General features: G+C 37.5%; 2 protein-coding genes across 2 annotated transcripts; both read left to right on the forward strand.

Annotated features, from left to right (window-relative positions):
• Positions 1–87: 87 nt before the first annotated feature.
• On the forward strand, positions 88–10,118 carry LOC132285569 (protein IQ-DOMAIN 31). Its single transcript, XM_059787761.1, has 8 exons — positions 88–397; positions 557–595; positions 3,996–4,126; positions 4,754–5,047; positions 6,234–6,437; positions 7,101–7,181; positions 8,037–9,063; positions 9,760–10,118. Exons 3-8 carry the CDS (start codon positions 4,043–4,045, stop codon positions 9,789–9,791), a joined length of 1,722 nt encoding a protein of 573 aa, XP_059643744.1. The 5' UTR covers positions 88–397; positions 557–595; positions 3,996–4,042; the 3' UTR covers positions 9,792–10,118.
• Positions 10,119–11,203: 1,085 nt separating this feature from the next.
• Positions 11,204–13,395, forward strand: LOC132286590 (pentatricopeptide repeat-containing protein At1g08070, chloroplastic-like). Its single transcript, XM_059788948.1, has one exon. It carries the CDS (start codon positions 11,447–11,449, stop codon positions 13,301–13,303), a length of 1,857 nt encoding a protein of 618 aa, XP_059644931.1. The 5' UTR covers positions 11,204–11,446; the 3' UTR covers positions 13,304–13,395.
• The last annotated feature ends 4,053 nt before the right edge of the window (positions 13,396–17,448 follow it).

The raw sequence follows: 17,448 nt of genomic DNA on the forward strand, positions 1-17,448 counted from the left end.
ACAACCCTTGCGCAGTTGCGCGTCAGGACAAACTTCACCTCTTAAGAGCTCAAAAAGTAATTTTACGATGCGACGTCATAAAGCATCAGGACACTTTTTCTCGAAGTAACAGTTGCCAAGCACAAACTCCAACACGTAGCAGGTGCCCAAGCACGCTTGCTGACGTTTGCGGCCCGCGGCCCACAAATTCCCGGCTGATAGACTCAATTTTAGAAAAGTATCCGAATCCAACGGTTCAAATAAGGATCACATATATCCTACCATGAGATTGCCCTCTCCGAATTCTTTATCTCCTATTCTATTCTATTGTTCAATTTCAGGCAATTTTTGCCATCAGTGTTCAGTACAGAGCAGAGAGAAAGAGAGAGCATTTTCTTAATTTGCAAGCTCAGTCATGGTACATTTGCCTTGCTCTTTCTGCCTCTCTCTCTATATAATACTACGTGTGATATATATAGATGTTTGTGTGTGTAATCATATATATATATGTACACTTTCAGTTTATATGTATGTTTCTGTTTTCTGAACATGTTGCTTTTTTTTTTTTTTTTAACAGGAACCGTAGATTAAGGGTTTCGGAGGACTGCATTTGTGGGTAAGACTCGGATCTGATGCTACTTCAGTTAATTTCTCTGCATTTGTACTCTCTGTATCTTTTCTTGATTTATTAGTTTCATTAGTAAGAATTGATCCTGCTGGTGCTGGTGGGTTTCTAGGGTGTTATCAATGTTCTGTTCGTTTTTTAGTTTCTCTTTTTCGTTGATTTCTTACTTCTTCATTTTAATTGGATTGCCTCCTCTGTTTGTATCTTGGAACAATTTAGTTGAGTTTGAAGTGGTTGCCTATTTGTATGGTTGTGCTCCGATCAGATTACAATTATTTTCATAAGCTATTCCATATTTTATTTGTGACGGCTGATTCATTCTCTGCTTGCAGATTTTTTTTCCCTCTTATTTTGTTTTTTTGGGTTATCATTATTTATTTATTTTTATTATTATTTTCTTTTTGGGGCATTTATGCTTGTTACGATTGGATTTTTCATTTGTCCAGTCACAGTTTTAATCATCTGGGAATATAATCAAAGGAAGGTTTATCGAATTGGAAAATGCTTAATGTTTGGCTTGTGGATTTTGGTAATAGGAGGCATATTTCCACATTTGGATACAATCCCATTAATTACTATATCCTTGACGAATTTTGGATACCTAACTCGGGAAGGATATTACTGCAAAGAGCCAAAGATTGTTAGCTTTAATAAAGCCAGATTTCGTGCATTAAGATTATGGTGGATAACAACACATTCTGTTTCCATTAGAATTGCTTCATAATATTGTTTGATAATTGATTTTACCAAAAATTATTGGGAAGTTTTTTGACTTTTGGAAATATTAGTACTCCTTACAAAATTATTCCTAATATATTCGAAATGCTGATACAGTTGCCAACCTTATCGTTAATTGGCAAGAAACACATAGACACCCCACTTTGCCCCTTTGTGGTCTTGAACCCTCAAGTTTCTTTGGAAGGTGCCACTAGGCTACACCTTTGGTGGTGTTTGTAATTTTCTTTATTATTTGTATGCTTATGGGAGTGCCAAGTTAGTTATGTCACTTTCTCCAAGTGCAAATCTTGAACATAAGAATTATTCATAAGCTAGGTAATTACTACTTATACCAGACACTAACCAAGTAGGTATATACGTTCATCAATTAGGGTTTCATTTTTTTAATTTTTGAGTCATAGAATTCCTTTTGATATGCATAAATTTTTTTTTGGAGGCTTCTTAAAATCAAAACCCTACTTATAAAAGGACAGGACACTTTGATCAATCGAGGGATCAGTCAAAGGCACTAGTCTGGTTTCATCAATAGACACTTGGCTGGATTTATTGAGCCATGTGAGTCTGAGTTTTCTTTTAAAATTAAATATTTTCCTGATAGTAAAATTTACAGATAACCCATGTTCAACCAAAGAGAGGCGTACTTCATAGCATTCATTTTGCATTTTTGTTTCACATTCATCATATATCTAGCATGGTGGGTGCCCTTTGGTTGTTGAAAACTCTACTGTTGCCCTTCATTGTTTCTTCAACAATAAATCCACTCATGTAGAGTCAAACCTTGCTAGAAAGGAAATATAAAAGTTCATGGAGAAGCAGATTGCGTGAGTGTGTTTGTCACGGATCAGCAGTTGGAAGGATCAGGGGAGGGACTGGGTTATTCTAGGGAATATTTGGTATTTTAATTATAACCTCTTTCTCTCATAGTGGATTTTGATCTACTGGTTATGTCTCATGGTTTTTTCCGTTCGTATTTTTCATGTAAATCTGTGTATTCATACTTGATTACTGCCTTAATTTTCTCCTTTACATATGTCGCATGTTGAATGGAATGATTTAATTGTCTTTTAGTTAGTTTAATTTTTGAATTACAATTATAATTAGTTAGGGTGCAAAAGTTGGTTAAATTAGTTATAGCTTAAAATTGAGACCTGGTCACTCCTCCTCTAGTTCTAGATCATGACCTTGCACACACTCTAATCAGAGCCTAGGGCTACGATCCAATAGTTTTTTAAATCTAAAAGAAATGTCATTAGTACGACTTCACACCATCCAAGATGGGTAGTCTCCGCTGTTAGGACTTAAATCATTTTTCAAGTCCATCGCTTGCTTATAAATTGTGACTCATTTTTTGTTATTATGGTCATTGGAAATGATGTTAATGTTCTTGTATGATCTACTGTGTTACTATGCTCAATGTGCTTTGTACAAAGTTCAATTTATTTTCAATCCAAGTGTTTTCATTGCTTGTAAATTTGTAACTTTGATGTAAAGTTCTAATAATCCAGTTTTATTTTTTAGTTTTATATGTGTTTTAAAATGTGTTACATACTTACATGTGTCACATACTTACATGTGTCGTGTTTCTTGGTTTAGGGTTTGTATCAGAGCCAAGTTTCATTTCATCAAAATATTAGTTTGTTGAAGTTTTTTTACTTAATCACATGCTTACACTGTCACCCAAGTCATGCAAATGTTTTAAGGTGTTAGTCTTGTGCGTGAAAGGCTTTAGGTTTTGTTTGGTACGTAAATCGTTGACAGATTGATAACATGATTAGATTGCTTAAAAGAATATCCTGGCAATGGGTAGAATGCTTAGATATATGTCTCAATGAATAAATAATTATAGATGATATAAAATATTCTGAAGAAATTATGTTCAATAACATAGATAATATATCACTTAAGAAAAAGAACATAGATAATAAATCAAGAGATTGGAATTTACCATAAGTTAAACCTAGCAGGACATACAATAACGATGCTTTTGATTTTGATGCTTTTGATTTTGAATCAAGTCTTACAATTTAAACTGTTGAACAAATAGTCTCTATTGAAGTCTTACAACAAGGAGAAATACAAATTCGTTTATTTAGTTTTTATACAAATTGCTTTAAATCCTTTAACAAGAGAAGGTCTAAACACTTCCATGGTTGTTATTTTAAAAGATTGTAGACATAATTGATTTAGTGATTCCTTATTAAGAATTATGAAAACAAGTTACTTACTGCCCCTTAAAAAACAGAAAAGAAAAAAAGAAAGAAAAAGAAAATGTACTATTCTAGTTTATTTTAACTGTTTTCTGGATTTCTCTGTGTCTCTGATGACATAAAATTGGGATCTTAAAAAAATGGCTGGTAGATTATAGATTTCATTATAAAGTCGTGAATTCAATTTGTGTGACCTAGATTGACCTAATCTTTTCAGTCTTTTATCATAACCCTTCTTCTATTTTTTTTCTTCTTCTTTGCTTTATCTTTCTAGATTGCATGGTTTCTAGCTGATTTTGTACCATATATTATCATTCGGCATGGTATCTTCACTTAATTTTTATTTATTTTTAATTTTCTAGATTGCATGATATTTATGAGGTATTGTTCCATATCTAGAGTTTTTGTTGCATATGTTTAAGCTTTAATGACGTGGGTTAATGCAGGGAGTGGGGTTCAGATTGTGGTGGTTTTGGACCTTGAACTCCGTGGAATGGGCAAATCACCAGGGAAATGGATCAAAACCCTACTTTTTGGGAAGAAATCGTCCAAAACTAATTTGTCCAAAGGAAGAGAGGTATTAATAAGCTTATTACTGCATGTTACATGTTTTTTCATACTTTTGGCAACAACACATCATTTCTGTATAAAACTGCAAATCTTTTTGGAGAAGATACAAGTAGAACATGAGTGCTTCTGGTTCTGGCACTCCGACTTTATTTTACAAATTTCTTACCTAATTAGCCACATGGCCCACATGAGGTTATATGTTCTATTGATAATCTTTTTCTGTCAGTGACAAATTTCCGCTGCATTTGTAGAACCTTTAGCTTTGTAGAGTTTTATATCCTGTTATGTTGATGTAGACTGGCAAGCACCACATTGTCATGCTTTTGATGGTGGAAGCTCATGATTTTGACTTATATCCGATATTTTCCTGTGTTTCTACTACTTATATGAGCAGTCAAATTTTTGGATAGTTGTGGTTTGAAAATATATGTTGGATTTAGTGTCAAATGCCTATTCCTCGTGGACTTGTATGCCAATAAATACTATGTAGCCTCAGTTGCTTGAACTGAAATTTTAAAGAATTATTATCATTATTTTTCTGTGGAGCAATTGCTTCAAGTTAATAAGATCATTTATCCGTATCAGAAGTACTAGCATATGCAAGTTCTAACTAATTCTTCAACTCTATGTGAAGAAAGTTCAAAATGAGAAAGAGATTTGGGTTTCTGCCAAGGCAACAGAAGCTGACATGGATTTGGATCTTCCCCTAGCTTCAGATCTGGTTTTGAACTCCATTGATGAAAATGAAGAAAGGATGGAAGAAAACGGAACAACTGCAAATTTACCACTGGAAGGGGCGATCGCATTGCAAGGGAATCAATATGCAGATGCACCTGAAACCACAGAACTAGATGTTCCTAAAGATCCTGAAAGAATCAGACAAGAACAAGCTGCCACGAAAGCACAATCTGCTTTTAGGGGTTATATGGTACTTCTCTTTGGCTCAAAGTAGTATTATGAAGTTATTTTTTTGTTGGCTTTGCTGAGCTACGGGTTTGTTAATTGCTAGGCATGTTGAAGTGCTAATATTAACTCCTGCACAATAACATAGTAGTGAAAAATTTCGTGTAATGTCATCTCTTTTATGCATTGTTGACCATTAGATCTATGCATGAAATTTATGTGCTACTTGATTTAGTAGCAATAATTCTTTGTGTGCTTTGGTGGCAATGAGCAGGGACGGACCCAGAAATTCATGTTAGGGGGGGCGACCTTTAACAACAATAAGATAAAAAAAATTGAAACCATTCTAATAAGCAAAATCAAATTAAACGTTCATTGAGTGAGTACATTTACAATTGTCCTTGACGACTTTTCATATGCTCCTGATGCTTCTTTTCAATAGAGCTCCGATTTTCTCAACCCCACTTCCAGTTTTTAGTTTCCAGTTTCTTGGATATATTCAGTTTTCGATTTTCTCTCAGTTGAATAGTTTGCAGATCTAATTTTGCTAGTTTTCAAAAAGTCAAAAGGTATTTTCCATTTGCGGCTTCACCCTTTTTGGCTTTGTTTTTAATTTATCTATGTGTGTGTTTGCAGATCTAATTTTGTTAGGGTTCTAAAAAAGTCAAGTCAAAAGACGCGTGAAAAGAGGGAGGGGGCAACAATGCTTTTTTGTTTTAACTCCAGGGGGCAAGTTTTAAATTTACAGCTAAATAATATAATTTATTATAAAAAAATAAAAATTTAATTCCAAAAAAAAAATATTTCAGGGGGGGCAATTCCCCCCGACTTCTTGTTAAGTCCGTCCCTGGCGATTAGTACCTTTTTATACAGGCATTTTAAGTGCTTTTAAATTCAAGTAGTTTGAAGGGAAAGAAAATGACAGGAAAGGAGAGGGGAGAGCTTATTTCATGGTTGGTTAAAAGTGTGGAAGATAAGGAAAGGAAAAGGAATAGAAATAAAGGATTTGTTAGATCCTCAGATAGTAATTTTGCTGACCTTCAAAACAAGTTGCTCCTGCCAACTGGCTCTAATTGCTTACTCTATTACATAACTTAAACTCTGAGAATTTAAAATATATTTTTACATATGCTCTTGTTTTTATATATGAACTTTGGTCGCACTCACTTGTCGAGGGTATGCCAGTACTGATATAAGCATTCTATGTGAAGGCTCGCCGAGCATTTCATGCCCTCAAAGGAATAATAAGGTTGCAGGCGCTTGTTCGTGGGCACTTGGTGAGGAGACAAGCTGTTTCTACTCTACTCTGTATGCTGGGAATTGTGAAGTTACAGGCCATTGCTCGTGGAAGAAAAATCAGGCATTCTGATATTGGCTTTGAAGTGCAAAAAAAGTGCATTCTAGTGAAGCCTTTGGTAACCTCTTGAAGCACATCATTAGTACTCATATCATTAAAACCTCATTATTGTTAAAGAATCTGTCAGCAAAACGTTCCTTATACTTTTTTTTGGATATCTTATAGCATTATTGTTCAACATTCATGGCAATCCGCAGTAGTTAAAGCTCTTTTGTTGGGCATGTCACATGTGGCACATTTAAAGAGGTGAAGATATTAATCTTCATTATTTGTATGGATGAAACTCTGTGGACAAAGACTACACCACATCTGACCAAGAAAGTTTTTGTAGTTCTCTCTCAGAAGCATCTTTTACACACTCAATCCCATGAACAAGCGCATAAGCAAGACAAATTAATTTCTGTTTCTGTATAAAATTACACAAGAAGGGCTAAAGAGCATACATAGAAAGTACTTTCCAGGATCTAATGTGATATTCTTTTTTTATTTTTATTTTTATTTTTTAGAGAAATAGGGGTGAGATTGCATTAGGTAGATGGCCAACATAGAACTTTTGGTCAAACTTTCATTTAGTATGTTACTGACCCTAACTTATTGGGAGGACTTTGTTGAGTTGACTTTATACACTCCTATTGTTCGCTACAAGGAACAAAGTTTAACTCCAAAGTTTGTTGCATGCTTCTGTTATAAAATATAATGTTCATATGCTTCTGTCCATCAGGAGAGCAAGCATGTGGATCCTGTTGGAGTCTTCAAATCTGCACGAATAGCAAAGCTTTCAGCAAATACTTTTGTTTGTAAGGTGAGATCCGCATCATGTCATATCCAAAGATATCGTTGCTAGAAGTTTTATCTTCTGAAATAGTCACAGGTGGAGCAATTTATTTAGGTCATAATAACTATGCTTTTTATGCTCTTATGATTCTACATGGTTGCTAGTACTCAATTTATACCTTTTCTTGAGTTGTCTGGGATTGTAAAGAAGTGCTCCATTACTTCAATGATACTTCTTCTATATATTAATGTTTACATAGACTCTCGAGGAATTAACATCTGAGCAAGTGTAATTTATACTTCATACCCGAGGGTCACACGTCAGTGATTGCTTGTGTTCTACTGATGCCTTATTGTACTTTAAATTTTAAAAACTTCAGCAGTTATCTTTTGGATCCATCAAGGTTTTAGTAAGTGATTGGAGAGAGACAATTTTCATTCCAAAATGAGCATTTAAAATTTTGAACCTCTATTTGATTTTGGTTCTTTCTTTTTTGAAGATTCATGGAATTTCATGGCGGTTCAAAGCTGTGACAACTTGACATACCATGGGTAAATGATTGTGGCATCCTAGTTAGAATTTTGTCAACTTCTTATTTCTTCATTATTGCAGGACATAGATCTATGACATAATTTCTCTCTGCATGCCTAGCAAAGCCCCTTAAACGTATTATATACAGAAAGATATAGAAAAATTAGCTTTGCTTCTATTGCAGCACTCCTAAATTGAGGGTCAGCTAAGTTTAGCAGTGTGAATGGCAGTTATCAATTTGCCACTCGTTGAGATTTCAATTGCATCTTTTCCCATTTGATCTCTGTTCTTTTCCTTATTGTTCCTCTTGCTTTTTCATTGGGCATGTGACTACCTGGTTTTTTGCTGTAGCTTCTTGCTTCATCGCCCACTGCGATGCCCCTGCACCTCCAATATGATTCTACAGAACCAAATTCAGTCTTGAACTGGCTAGAATGCTGGTCGGCATCCTTCCTTTTCAAGCCAGTTCCCAAACCAAAGAAAGTTTCTGGCTCAAAATCCCAAAAGAAGCAGGGTAACTCTCAAACTGCAGACACTGAAACAGGCAGGCAGAAGCACAGCAGCCGGAGGATCCCTGCTATGGATGTCGACAATATCTCAACACAATCAAGTATTGATTTTGAGAAACCAAGACGCAACCTCAGGAAGGTTTCAAGCCATCCAGCAGATTCAATGCAGGAACATCCACAAAATGAGCTTGAGAAAGTAAAGCGTAGTCTGAGGAAGGTTCATGCACCTGTAATGGAGGGAAATGTTCAGCCTGAGGTTGACAGCGAGAAATCAAAGTGCAGTCTAGGGAAGGCATCGAGATCTTCAGATCAAGATGTTCTGGAGCAGTGCGTGAGTGATTCTGCTGAGAAGATGAAGGAGAAAACTGTGGCTCTGTCGAAATTGCCGGATAGAGAAACAACTCCAGAACCATTAATAGTGAATGAGGTAGTTGATATTTTGCGTGATGATCAAACTGCAGTTGAATTGGAGCCATTAGAGAATAGCGCAAAAGTAGAGAGTATTCATGTGACAAATGGGCAATCAAGCTCTGGAGAAGTTTTAGCCGGCAGTGATAACCAGAAATCCATCCGGAAAGCTTCGTCAGCAAAGCAGGAACGTTCAGAAAATGGGTTACAAAGCAAGCGTACATTGCCAAGTTACATGGCAGCAACTGAATCTGCAAAGGCAAAATTGAGAGCACAAGGCTCCCCAAGTTTTGGCCAAGATGGGGCTGAGAAGCATAATGTCACCAGGCGTCATTCGTTGCCATCTTCAAGTAGCAGCAAAATGAGTTCACTGTCACCAAGAGCACAGAGGCCTGTGCATGCAAGTTGCAAAGGGGGAAATAGAAGTGACAGGTCTCTGTTTTCATCTAGAGATGGGAATGGTAAGAAATGTCATATATTAATTGAAATTTTGTTTCTTATCTTTATATGGGTTGCCAAAACGTTTTTGGTTCTGATAATTTTTGGAAGAACTTTTGGGTGAGTACTCGTGCAGAACCCGCCTGCATGGGATCAGTATAGGGTGGACTGAACATAGACCTAACTTTATGGAATTATTTACACAAAGTGACTGCTCTCATGCACTAACCCGTGATCTCATGCACTAACCCGTGATCTCATGCTTGTAGTCTGAAGGACCCCATATTGGAATAATTTTCATGAATCATTTCTGGGAGATATCCCTCTTAATTTATTTATTTATTTTTTTTTTTCCCCAGAAAGGTGATATCCCTCTTAATTGTTTGACATTGGAAGTGGTGCACTTTGATACACTCACATACATGATAGTTTGGTAGGGTCAACTGGATTATTATTTTTAGTTTCTGATACCATTTTTTCTGCTTAATCTGAAAATCAAGGAAAGAATCATTGTAGTCCACTCAAGACTTCACATTGAACAATTTAATTTATGCATCGCACTAGGTTTCTAGTTTTGAGAGGCAAATTCTATTTTTTGAAGATTACCTATTGAAAACTTGTGAAAATATCTCACTTCTTATCTAGTCCTTTGAAGTTTTGTTAATTATTTTACTTGTATGATTATAAAAACTAAACCTTGGGCATTGTTTTGATTTCAGCAAGGGTTATCCAAGCAGAATGGAGAAGATGATTTAAAGGTTGAGGGTTGCTATGATTATATTGAAGGCCAACGTACTATTGAGTGTTTTCTTGGTATGTGTTTAGATTGTAGAAATGAAACTTGGATTTGTAATTATGGATGTGTGCTGTACCAAAAGCTGTTTCTGGTTTTCTTTGCATTTGAAGAGTTTCTGTGTGAAGGTGTATATCATTGGCTTCAGCATTGTGCTAAACTGCAATCGTGTTAACTTTAAAGTTAGTTTTTGTCGACTCAAATTGAGGCTGTCTGGGACATCTGTTTATAATGCATCCTAGAAATTAAACCTTTGAAATGATTATCCAAGTGATTATTTAGTCATTTGATTGTGCATTTGGACTTCTCATCTGTTCTGGAAAATAAAACTGAGCAGTCTTCCACGATTGACCTGTGGTTGGCAGCTACAAGAACTGATGATTGAGCTGTCCACAAAGTAAAAGCAGAATTACTGGTTTTTAAAATCCAGGATGATGGTGACTGGCCTGCTAAAGCTGGTGCATGAGAAAGACACAAGGTGAATGTGGTTTTCTGTCTTCTGAATGGAAGCCATAATTGTTTGGGCTTGTTGCAACTCCATCATACTATTATGAAATGTTGTGTGACTCACATTTAGCTTAGCATCGCAGGTGGGCTTTTGTTGGAATTCAATGAGACAATTTTGGTGATTCTGGTTATGTTTGATAGATTAAGGTCTGAGAAAGTCAGAGAACCGGGTTGTGGATTTTTTTGTTGCCTGTTGAAGAAATTTAACATTTATTTATTTTTAGCAGAATGAACATGGAGATTTTTAAATTGGTACAATCCTAACTCGGGAAAACATTCACGGAGCTGTTAGGCTCAAAGTCATTGGTAGTTAATTACAAATTTGACACTTGCCGTTTCAATCTAGTATTTGTAAGTTACATCAACATTTGATTTTTTTCTGTTTTAATACAAAGTGAAATTTTGAGTAAGATATTATGTTGCAAGTTGGATGACCAAATCAAATTGTTTGGACCTAAGAAAATTCAAATGATCATATGATAAATCATGAAGGAGTACTACGGAGACTTTTGATTTCAAAATTCGTTCAAAAACACCTTTTATGATTTTGCCCTTGTGATCCACCACTTAATTAAAATTTTGAGCCAATTTATTTATTTATTTATTTTTTGGTAATAGTAAGTAAATTTACGATTTTGCTATTAAAAGACAAACTCGTCATTTCATTTGCTTAATTCCTCATGACTCAACAAAAGTAATGATAATAACTAGTGGTTTACATGGGGGAAAACAAAAAAAACTAAGTGGATTACATGAAATAATTGAGATATTAATTCGCAAAATTTTTTGTTGTAAATTTGAAAATGCTAAGATATTTATAATTATCATACTCACATTATATTTTGTATAGTGCATGACCCGAGTGTGCCCTTCCATGTATAGAATTAAGGACCAGGCATGACCTGAGTGTGCCCTTCGAGTCTTCCCCTCCCTTTACTTTGCCAGAAAATAATAATACGTAGTACTGTAATAAGGATCATTATATATGGGTGGGCTATTATTGCTTTCCATTTGTGAAGTTTTGCTAAATGTTGTAATCTTAATACACAAGCCATTGTTTTACTACTGACCTGACCTAGTGTCCCCAGCCCATTTTGCACCAAGATATGAAACACCATTTGATAAACTTGCTTCACTCCTCCATACATATACATCAATTCAAGCAAGTTCATGCTCTCATCATCACAAAAAATCTCACTATCACCCCAATATTCCTCAAGAGACTCTTGAGTAGGTCCTTCATTGACTATGGTCGCAAGGTGTTTGATCAAATTCCTCAGCCAGACCGAACTCTTTATAATTCTATCCTATCAGCATACTCTCGACATTCTTTGAACAAAGAAGCCATAGAAGAATTTGTTTCGATGCGGCGCAAGGATACCCAGATAGATTGTTACACCATTCCGCCGGTTGTCAAGGCGTGTACTTCATTGTTGGATAGTAAATTAGGAAAACAGCTCCATTCTTTAGTAATAAGTCACGGGTTTAATTCGAATGTTTTTGTTCAGACCGCTTTGATTGATTTCAATGCGAAAATTGGCGATTTAGATTCTGCTAAGAAGATTTTTGATGGGAGTTTGTTTAAGGATCCTTCTTTTTATAATTGTCTAATTACTGGGTATTCAAAATCTGGTGATGTCTTGACAGCACGGCAGCTTTTCGATGATATGCCGGTGAGAACCATTGTTTCGTGGAATTCTATTCTTTCATGCTATGCCCATAATGGGGATTATCTTGAAGGGTTTAAAATTTTCGAACGAATGCAGGCTGAGAATTGTCGTCCCACTGAATTTACTGTGGTGAATGTGCTCTCTATATGTGCTAAACTTGGGAATTTGGAATTGGGGTTGAGCGTTAAGAAGTTTATTGATGATAACAATTTGTGTACAAATATGGTAGTTTCAACTGCATTGCTGGAGATGTATGTAAAATGTGGGGCTGTCGATGAGGCACGTCAAGTGTTTGATCGGATGCCTGAAAGAGATCTTGTTGCATGGAGTGCAATGATTGCTGGCTATGCACAAAATGGGAGATCGAGTGAGGCACTAGAGCTATTTGAATGCATGAAGAGTAAACAAATTAAACCTAATGATGTCACACTTGTCAGTGTTCTATCAGCTTGTTCTCAATTGGGTTCGGTGGAAATTGGTGAGCGCATTGGCAACTATGCAGAGAGTCATGGTATGGATTCAAATGTTTATATGGCTTCGGCACTGATGGGTATGTACTCCAAGTGTGGAAATATAAGTAAAGCTCGTCAAGTCTTCAAAAAGATGCCTTGGAAAGATATTGTTACTTGGAATTCTATGATTACGGGGCTGGCAATAAATGGTTTTGCAGAGGATGCAATTGCTCATTATGAGAAAATGAAAGCAATTGGGATTAAACCAGATGATATAACGTTTGTCGGGCTACTGACAGCATGCACTCATGCAGGCCTTGTCGAACTGGGTATGGAATTGTTCAGAATCATGAGCTCAGAACATAAGATTTCACCAAAGGTAGAGCACTGTGCTTGTATTGTGGACCTTTTTTGTCGATATGGGAGACTAAAAGAAGCCTATGAGTTTATATCTAAGATGGAAGTGGAGCCCAACGCCACAATATGGGGTACATTACTGAGTGCAAGTAGGATCTACTTGAATGTTGAGCTTGCAGAGCTCTCGGTTAGCAAGTTACTAGAACTAGAGCCTGAGAATACTGGAAACTATGTCCTTCTTTCTAACATTTATGCCAGTGTAGGGAGATGGCAAGAGGTCTCAAATGTGAGGTCCTTAATGAAAAGCAAGACATCACGGAAAACAGTTGCATGTAGTTGGATAGAGTTGGATGATAAGGTGCATAAATTTTTAGTCAGCGACAAATCCCACTTAAGACGTCAAGATGTTTATAGAACCATTGATGGGCTGGCACTGCATTTGACTTGGGCTACTTATGATTTTGACCCCAACTTAGAGTTCTAATGATGCTAGGTCTGAAACCTGCTAATGCAGCTGGTAAGGCCTTTGGGATGTCGCACTATATATTTAATTTGGATGATTTTGGTTGTAGCATTCATCATGGTCCATCAAACTAGGCTCGTAGGATGCATTCTTTTTCAGCTCTTTGTTCAAGATGCATCATTACCAAGTAGAAAAATATTACAAGGACATAGTTCTAGTTCTTGTTAACTCAGCAATGTCAACCACGCTTTTGTTTCTTGGTCGTCTCAAGGGACATGTAACGATCCGAATCCGGGAGTCTTACTGGGTTCTTATTCGAACCTGAGGTTATATATACGTGCCATCCCAAGACTTATACAAAACAAATGAGATCACAAATACAAAAGATGATAGAACAGTCCACTAACCCATTCAAGCCTATAGAGGAATGTCGTTCGCCACTTCCTTTCCGTGACTTGAAAAATGTAATAATATGATGGGGTGAACAGCTCAATAGATAATGCTTAAAACACCGGTTTTGGACTCTCTTGAGTCAACAATCAAAGAACGGGAAAAAGATGTCAGAATCATACACGAGGAATTATCAAAATCACAATCCACGACATTCAATTTTTAAAAAAGTTATCATTACATAATCAGTCATAATCATAGGTGCTAAAATGCCATGAAATGCAATGCATTGCGTAACCGTCCCGAGCTTGGTCTCACACCAATCCTAAATCTTCACATACGCTAACTGACTTTACCAAGCTGAGATTGACACTCTTAGCGTCAACTTTTTCACGCCCTACACCAGGCCGCACCCACTTTAGGTCACATTAGCCGCTAACTGACTTTACTGAGCCGGGATTGAGACTCTTAGTGTCAACTTTTTCACGCCCTACACCTGGCCGCACCCACTCTAGGTTAAGTTAGCCCCGGGCTCGCGATACCCGGTTCGTTTCTAAATCATTTTCTAACAATTCCCTTTCAATCACATTTCTTTACAAGAATCCTTTCAACCCTACTTTTTCCAAACCATGCCCATGCCATGAATGGAATCATGCATGAATGAAATTGACAATACACATGCTTGCATTTTATCAACTTTATCATACATACTCATCATCATCATCATCATGTATATATATATATAACCTCAAGAGAACAATTCAACACATAATTAACAATCAATATCATTTAGAGCATGCTTTGCCACATAAACACATAATTAACATTTAGTACTCTAAATTTATCATTTTAATCATGCTTAACTAGAAACCAAGTAAACAAACTCAACTAAAGTCAAAACTTAATGGTTTAGACATCCCTCCCTTAAAAGTAACCAAAATGCATCTCGGCAGGAAAAGTCAACGCCAGTCAATAGCGGCGGAACAGAAAACTGTTCAGTGGAAACGTAGCCGTTGACGAGGAGATTTTACTGTTCCAAATGCTCGGCTCCGAAATCTGACTCCAAGTGTCCCAAAACCCTCTCTGAAGCCTTAGATTAAAAAAACTTCAAAAATTCATAAAAAAATCACCGCTCCTCAGAAAAATAAATCCTTTGACTATGTTATAAAGAATGACGAGAGGAACGTTTTCTATTAAGAAACCAAGACCAAAAACCCGATCAATTGGCCAAAAATGGAGGAGAAATTTATGACATAAAAGAAAAATAAATAAATAAAAGGAAGAGAGATAGAGAGAGTCGTGGCAGAGAGTGAGAGAAAATGGGATCAGCATAATGGCCTTATGGTCTTATGGCCATAAAAAATGAAAACATTGGTGGGTCTCACCAATAAAAAAAAAATCGTTCTTTTTAATAATATTATATATATATATATATATATATATATATATATATATACACACACACACACACACATACACACACCAACCACTTACCACCACACAATCAATCACACAACCAAATAAATACGCATGATAAAACAATGCATGAACCCGTAACACAACTCCTATGAACAACAACCCTGGTAGCGGGTCCCATTTGGGACCTTTTGGTCTGAAAAACAGAAAAATGTCGAAATGGCAACCCATGCATTCTCAAGGGTCCTAATCTCAAGGAAATTCTCCAACCAACTCCTAAACACACTCGGCACACTCTTACAGTGTTTGGCGCGCATACCGAGATAAAACGGAAATAGCTCCAAAAAAAAAACAGAAAATTCGAGAAAATGGAAAATGGCAAAAATAAGAAACATTACAGGACAAGTTTTGAAAAAAATACTTTCCTGTCTGTTGCTGCAGTTTGTGGAAGAATTTCTTATGAGTGTCAAGTTATTTCATGGAGGTATGGAGATGCTGTGGAGGTATGGAGAGGAGGCCTAGTGGTTACACTCAACTGAGTAGGTAACCCAAAGTATGTCTTCATCTTCAGTCTATCTGCTCATTTGAATACTTATTTTCCTGACACGCTCAAGCAGGACAAGTTATTATTTTTTTATTTTTATTTTGTAAAGGCTGTTTGGTACAAGACTGGATCCAGCTTCAAGCAACAGTATTCTTGAATGATGCAAAACAAGATAGAACAGTTATTCTCTCCAGTACTCTCTATCTCTCACTCATTAAAAACTGTGGTTTCTTAGATGATATAAGTCTATTTCATCTTCTCCTTGTTGAATATGGCCGGTCGCATCCCAAGGAGTTCTAGTTTTGGCCTTGGTCTTCTTATACTAAAATCACCTAGGCATTATATTTTCCCTCACAGTTCCACCGATGCAGTTTGCCCGAATGGTTTCAGCACAGCCACTGGAAGAGGCTTGGACCTCTTCTCGACCATTTAGGAACTCCTGCGGATGGGGAAATCTAACAGAGGTAATGTTGATATATTGTCAATGGTATAATTGGTTCCTGTATGGACTCAACATGTAACTAATATTGTGAGATAGATTGTGTCTTTCACATGGATACGTCATGCAGAGATGGATGCATTTGATCATTATATTTTTCAGAGAGATTGGTCCTATGATGGCTAGAGCTGGGTCTTTTGAGCAGAGAGATGGTCATGCATCTCTACATAAAAATGCTGGTATGAGATTTAAAAGAGGGGATTCTTTAGGAGATTAATTCTTATCACCATTATTATTTGTATTTTTGTATAAATGTTTGTACTTTTGTGTCTATGTTCTCAAACTTTAAATTAACAGCACAATGATCACAAAAGTAGTTGTTATATGTGCATATTCTTCTTCGAAATGCAAACAAATAGTATTCTTGTGGTTGATGACAGCTTAATGTCACGATCCGATTCCTAACGACGCCATGAGCATAGAAGATACGCATGCTGGTTGGCTAAGAACATTTATTGACTGGGAATGGTTCCAGGGAAGGGGCGTGCAGGACCACAGGATGGTACCTCTTCAGAGTTCAGGCAGGTCGACTCGGTTCAGTTCGAGGTGCTTGTCGCTAGTCTTGGACTTGACTATGAAGAAGGGAGTTGGCCATCCCTGCACAAACTGGTCGGGAGCTGGAGCCGTTCCCCTGACGAGGCCATGGCAGGCCGAAACCAGTCAGCATGTATCCTTGGGAGGGCAGGTCGTGGTGGCTGACCAGGGCGCTTGCGCGAGTTGAAGCAACGCCTTGGTGCCGCACGGGCCGTGCCGCTGCGCCAAATCTCTAGGCCCGTGACAAATGGTATCAGAGCAGGACTTGGGGAAAAGCACAGAGGTGTGCCCTCTTGTCGATCCGGGGGTCTTGAGAATGAAGACGGTGCACTGAAAAAGCGTCGGTGGGTAATCAATGCTGTTGGAGGAGAGCCTCCATCTCCCCATGAAGACGCGTCCTTTAAGCCGGAGGGCCGCGCGCATCGGATGGCCGGAGGGCCGCGCGCACCGAAGTTCTTGCAAGTTCAAGAGGCGTGCAAACCGTTATGAAGGGCGGGTATCAAGTCAGCCGGAGGGCGCTTGTTTGCTCGGGGTGTCGCGGAGGCGGCATAACGTGGGGTTGCGTCCCGAAGAAGTGGGCGTCCCTTTAGCCCGAAACCCTATTATTGGGCGAGTGCAGCCAGGGGTTGTACAAGGAAGCGATGGTGGGCAGGCGAGCATACCACTTGGAGGAGACAGGCTTTGGAATGTTGGACGCAGCGGAGTCAGCGCCGCACTGCGACGAGGGCGTCGCAGGATTTGGGTGGGGGAGAATGTCACGATCCGATTCCTAACGACGCTATG

This window comes from Cornus florida, unplaced genomic scaffold (genome assembly GCF_030987335.1).
Source record: "Cornus florida cultivar Cherokee Brave unplaced genomic scaffold, ASM3098733v1 CherokeeBrave_3.0.0_Hap2_Chr11, whole genome shotgun sequence".
NCBI lineage: Eukaryota > Viridiplantae > Streptophyta > Magnoliopsida > Cornales > Cornaceae > Cornus > Cornus florida.